The sequence below is a fragment of the Lemur catta genome, chromosome 19, assembly GCF_020740605.2.
Source record: "Lemur catta isolate mLemCat1 chromosome 19, mLemCat1.pri, whole genome shotgun sequence".
Lineage (NCBI taxonomy): Eukaryota > Metazoa > Chordata > Mammalia > Primates > Lemuridae > Lemur > Lemur catta.
In genome coordinates this window covers 22,606,567-22,612,327 of record NC_059146.1, presented here as the reverse complement: position 1 = coordinate 22,612,327, position 5,761 = coordinate 22,606,567, and the positions used below count along the sequence as shown (strand labels likewise).

The 5,761-nt window shown below is 51.8% G+C and overlaps 1 protein-coding gene across 1 annotated transcript; it reads right to left on the bottom strand.

The window, feature by feature from the left end:
• Positions 1–1,741: 1,741 nt before the first annotated feature.
• KLK15 (kallikrein related peptidase 15) lies at positions 1,742–5,149 on the bottom strand. Its single transcript, XM_045531840.1, has 6 exons — positions 5,131–5,149; positions 3,864–3,932; positions 3,536–3,686; positions 2,804–3,087; positions 2,545–2,681; positions 1,742–1,897 (listed from the first exon to the last, which is right to left on the bottom strand). The coding sequence occupies exons 1-6, from the start codon at positions 5,147–5,149 to the stop codon at positions 1,745–1,747; spliced, it is 813 nt and encodes a 270-aa protein (XP_045387796.1). The 3' UTR covers positions 1,742–1,744.
• Between the last annotated feature and the right edge of the window lie 612 nt (positions 5,150–5,761).

Genomic DNA, 5,761 nt, shown 5'->3' with positions numbered 1-5,761 from the left:
AGGTGGTGAGCTAGCAGCTGGGGAGCCTCCCTAGGGAGCCTTTTAAAAGCCCTCATTGCCCCCACCCCCAGAGCCCCGTCCCTGCCCTGCTGGCACCCAGATGCTGGCCAAGGTCCTTCCCCTGTTGCCTGGGGGCTGGACAACCCCCTCCTATCCCCAGAGCTGTGAAGGGGAGGGAAAGCCAGCACCTGTTGTTCTGCAGGCCCTGGATCACGCTGGATGCATTCCTGGGGCTGAGGCCAGGTGGGGCAGGGCCTGTAGCTCCTGGGGCTTTGCTCTGGTAGACAGAGCCAGTGAGGCTTGGTGGAGTAAGGGGGAACAGAAACAGGAGGATGGAGGAGTCACCGACCCCCAGTAAGAGCCCCATGTAGCTAACCCCTAAGTAAAGCCCTGCACCCTAAGACCAGGTAGACTTTAATACCAGCGGTGAGGGCTCCAATTCCCTGCACCACTCAGAGAGACAAGATACCAACTTAGCTGTGAGCCTGTCCCTGAAATCTAAGCCTTGGCTTTCAAAATGCCCTGATTTTTATACTTCCAGACCCAGGATCTAGGTCCCCGAAGCTATTGTTCCTTTCATAATAAAATTTTGGGGTACATATCACCACAACCCTAGTGCCCCAAGATCCAGGAATATGAAGTTTCAGGGGTCTCCCAAGGTAAATTCTCTAGCATTATAAAATCCAATGTTCCCCTCAAACAGTGTCAGGGGCCCAATGACCCTTCTACCCTTGTTCCCCAGATATGGGTAGTCAAGGTCATGTCCTCCAAAGTCCCAGAGATTCGGACTATGTGCCTTCCCAGGTCAAGATCATCCTAACCACAAATGCCAATTACTCCCATTCCCACCCCATTCTGCCAATACAATATTTAGGTCTCAAGAGTCAGGTTCATGTACTTCAATGTTCAGTGACCTTGAAAATCACATTTTGGGGCCTCTGAAGAGAATCAGGACCTAGATTCCTGATTCCTGCAGCCTCAATGGTAAACCCATAGGCTTCTAACATGTTATCCTGGCTTTTTGGTAAAAACAAAGCAACTCACAGGGTCCCAGCATCTGCTGTATGTCAGGAACCTGGCTAAGGAAAGGAGAGTATTTGCCTTTTTGTATGGCTATCAGGAAGCCCAGAACTAAGTCTTAAAGAAAAAGTTATTCTTGGTAATCTAGTATTTGCTGGGTCCTTTCACTGGGGTCCAGAGATACAGCATATTTACCCAGTGCCAGATGCTATTCTAATCAGTTCATGTGAATTACCTCATTTAATCTCACAGCAACCCTATAAGTTAAGCAATATGATGATCTCCATTTTACATATGGACAGACCTAGGCTGAGTGAGATTGGGCCTCTTGTTCAAGATCACATCTCTGGTCATACCTGTTGAATGGACAGAGCCTTGCTTCAAGCCCTTTCTCCTCCCCTCAGGATTGGGGGAGTGGGTGAAAACAGTGTACAGTGTCTGCGGGTTCCCCACCCAATCTTTGTCTCCAATTTCCCTTCATCCCCAGAAGAAAGTCACAGAAACTCCTACAGAGAAACTTGGATCAGTGCTCTCTGTTATCTTGGTGTTAAAGGCTAGGTGACCTTGAGCACCAGCTTTGCCTTCAGGCGGGACAAGTCCTTGGCTAACAGCTGGGCCTTGGACAGGGTCTTGAGGGATGGCTTAATTCTGTTCCAAGTCAGGACAGGGCTGCTGGCCAGGCATGGGGGCTTCTGCTTAGGACATAGGAGGTAGGCCAAGATAGTCAGGTCCTCTTCATGATTTCCCTGATCCACTCCAAGTAGTGGCAGACTTTGGTATAGACACCAGGCTTGGTGGTGGTGTCACAAGGGACGTCACCCCAGGACACAATGCCCTGCAAGACACCCCTACAGACCAGGGGTCCCCCAGAGTCACCCTGTGGAGAGAAGAGGGGGTCTCAGGATGAGTGAAAACCTCCTGGATCTAGTGTGCCCATCTCTGTCCTAATCACAATTTGCATGCCCACCCCAGGCAAGCCCAACCCAACTCAATACAGTCCAATTTAACCAAAACTAATCCAACCCAACCCCAACTTAACTAACTCACTCAATGCATATCCAACCTCACCCCCTTGCAACCCCAACCCAAGTGAACTAAACTAAATCCAACTCAACCCAACCCCCACATGTTCCCCATTCAAAATGAAACCAAACCCATGTGCATCCTCACAATCCAATCCCAATTTTCATACCTTCTGCATCTCAAACAAAATCTACCCCATTCTGATTCAACCCTGACATATTTCCCATCCAAAACCAAACCACACCTATTCCCATTCTGAACCCCAACCCAATTGCCACACCGTGCACCTCAAACACAGCACAATCCTATCCCCATCTCCAGCCCCAACTCCAGACTCACCCCTATTCTAACTGTTCTTCCTTCTCCATCTCTCTAGGGTGGACTGCTCTTCCAACCTGGCATCCTCTCTAGCCCAAAACAAATGATATCCAGCCCCATCCTAACTCTCAAACCAGTCCCCAACCCTCTTCCTCCACCTGATGGCTCCCTCTGGACTCTGACCTCACAGGAGTCCGTGCCTCCGCCCTCTGCTCCTGCACACACCATGGTGTTCATCAAGTGCCCGGGGTAGTCCTTGTTACAAGATGTGTCTGAGATAATGCTGATGTTGGCACAGTGCAGTGTATCTGGGAGACTCACTGGGGAGGACAGTGAAGTTGGAGCAGACCCATAAATTCCAGCCCTGTCCCCTCCACCCAAGAACCCTGGAGAATAGAGTTCCTCAAAGCCTCACATCCAGCTCCTCCATCTTTTCATTCACCTTGTGATTCCGGGCTCCCTGTGGTCCCAGGCTCATTGTTGGACACCAGGCCCCATCCAGACACCACGCAGGCCTCACCCGGGCTAGGGCAACGGGTGGGTAGCGTCACAGGGTGCACCTGGGGGGTCAGGCGCACAGGGTGGGCCAGCCGCAGCAACATGACATCATGGCGGTGACTTCGCGCTTCGTAGCCAGGATGTGCGATGACTCGAGAAACAGCCCGCAGTTGCTCTGGTCCATCACGCTTGCGCAGATTGTGCTCACCCAGGTGCACTGTCATGGAGCTGTGTGGGCGAGTGGAGTGAGGAGTAGGCAAAGGATCAAAGAGTGGACAACCTGTGGTCCCTAGATCCTTTGGGAATTTTGAGATCCCACTACCCTTTCCTAAGACCCTGAAGCCAATGGTTCCAGCCCCTGCCCCTCAGGGACCAAGGAGTCCAAGTCAGGCACACACCTGGAACTGAACCCTCTCGGCGCCAGCCCTCCTTTCCTCAGAATCCAAAATTACAACATCCCTGGACTCATCCTGCCTCAGGAGATCAAAAGCTGGGACTCTACCGTCCTCTTTTTCCTCCTTCAGGGACCTAAGAGTTCAGAACCCACCCTCTCCTCACCCAGGAGCTTGACCTCCAGCCTCTTCCTCCTTCAGAACCTGAGGGTCCTGGCACCAGTCTCCACCTTCCCCCTAGGAGTTCTACCCTCCAGCCAGGCCCCTGAGCCCTGCCGTCATACCGGGTTTGGCAGTGGGCCGCAGAGAGCACCCAGTGTGGGGAGATGAGGGAAGCACCGCAGTTAAAGCGTCCACGCTCGTAGAGGGCCACTTGCCATGGCTGGGAGTGGGGCGCACACTCCTCACCTTTCAGCAACTTGCCACCTTCCTGTGCTGCTGGGAGAAGGGGTAGAAGATCCCGAGGACAGGGACCTTTTCATTACCTCCTGCACCTTCCATGCACCCTGCCTTCACAACTATTTCTCACCTGTGCCTTTTGCCAATTTCTTAAGCAGTCCCTGCTGTTTATTTACAACTGCAGCCTGTTTCCTCCAGAACTCTAGCCCCTACCCCATTTGCTATAGGACTCTGGGAGAGAGAGGAAGGGTAAAGGATCAGAGGACGAGAAGTCCTCTGTGACTGGGAGTGGAGACAGGGACACTGGATACAGGTCAGACAGGTGGTCACTTGGAACTAGTCACTCAAGGTCACCAAATTGTCACATGCCCAGATGGATGTGGCCATTCAATATGTATGACGTACAGTCTTGGCCCCAGAACCTGGACATCTCAGCCAAATTCAGCATACAATACAAGACACAGATGTGGTCACACAAGGTCATGGATGTACATACACATCTAAGCTTCCAAACTTAGGTACAGATATCGACAGCTCTTTAAAGCTAAAATTCACTTGCATACTTAGGTTGCAGCTTCAAGAACCACAGCACATAAGTTCATATGTGTATTTGAATATGGATGGCTAAGACATGGACACACGCACACACAGAGAATTGGATATAGACCAGACCTAAATTCACAGTCTCTCATGTGGGTGTTGGCATCCGATGTCACAGACATTTGCACACAGGGTCCGAACAAAGAAGGTGGGTCCTTAACCCTGGGTTCAAACATAGCTGTGAGACTTCGAGCAATCATTTGACCTCTCTGTGCCTCTGTTTCCTCATCTTTAAAATGGGGATTGTTGTAAGAATGAAACAGGAGTGTGTGAATGGTGAGTGATGCCTGGCACATGGTAACTGCTTAATATTAATAGTAGTTATTTTTAACAAAGGACATAGATTTATTTATGATATATACATGTCGATGTTCAGGTTGTGGACACAGATGTGGCCAAAGTAAGTCAGACATCTGCACAGACACAGTCAAGGTAGGAGCTGATGCATCCACAGGCCGTTTCGTAGGGAGTCAAAGCTGCAAACACCACCCCAGGGGGCCAACACCCAGATGTGCACCCACTAAATCAGACTACAGGGCAACAGGGCTGGGCATTCAAGGTCAAAGACATATAGCTGGAGACACAAGTGGCCAGGACAGGACATACTTATCCATCTCTAGGTCAGCCCCCAAGCTAGACCCAGTGTTGAAGGTCACTCACTGGGTTTCACATAGGGAGACCTGGTTCACACATGTGGGCTTGATGTGGACACACAGGGCCCTGTAGTACACCCACCACACACACACACACACACACACAGAATGGCACCACGCACAAGGACATAATTAGGGACATTTCAAGGTCACAAGACCATGAACCCCTACACTGGGCAACACGAATGTGTCCCTTCAAGGTCACAGCCACACACACAGACACCTACACTGGGGCAGGATTTGCATCGTCAGATCAAATGCCCAAAGCCTGTCCACCAGGGTCAGGAACTAGGCCAAAGGAGCTGGTGAGGCCGGGGGAATGCGGATGTGGTGGATGAGGGGCTTAACAAAGGCAGGGGGAGGTTGTCCTGTGGAGAAGGGTGGAGGGCAGGGGCTGAACAGCTGGGCGCTGAGGCTGCACCTGGCCAGTCCAAGCTGGAGCAGGGTGAAGGCCCCAGCTGGGTGCAGCGGGCAGGCGGGAGGCAGGGAGGAGAGAGCACAGAGAGAGCCTGAGGGGAGGCTGGAAGCATGGGGGAGGTCTGAGGGGCCTCCAGGGGCAAGGGTCACATGGGGCAACAGGTTAATGAAAGTCTACCCCTGATTTCTCCAGGGTAGAGGCATCAGGTTACAATTAATTTCTCCATGAGTGGTGGCTGAGTTTGGTCTGGAGTTAGCCTGCCACCCAGGGTGACCTTGACTTTGTGGCCATTCTTCTCTGGACCACAGCCCCTTCTCCTGTCAGATGAGGTCAGTGGTGCCCGCCTCACGTAGATGTTGTATGGAAGCGCTAAGTGCCGTGCCTGGCACATACTAAGTGCTCAGCAATGCTTGCACACCTAAGAGGGTGCTAGCTGGGGC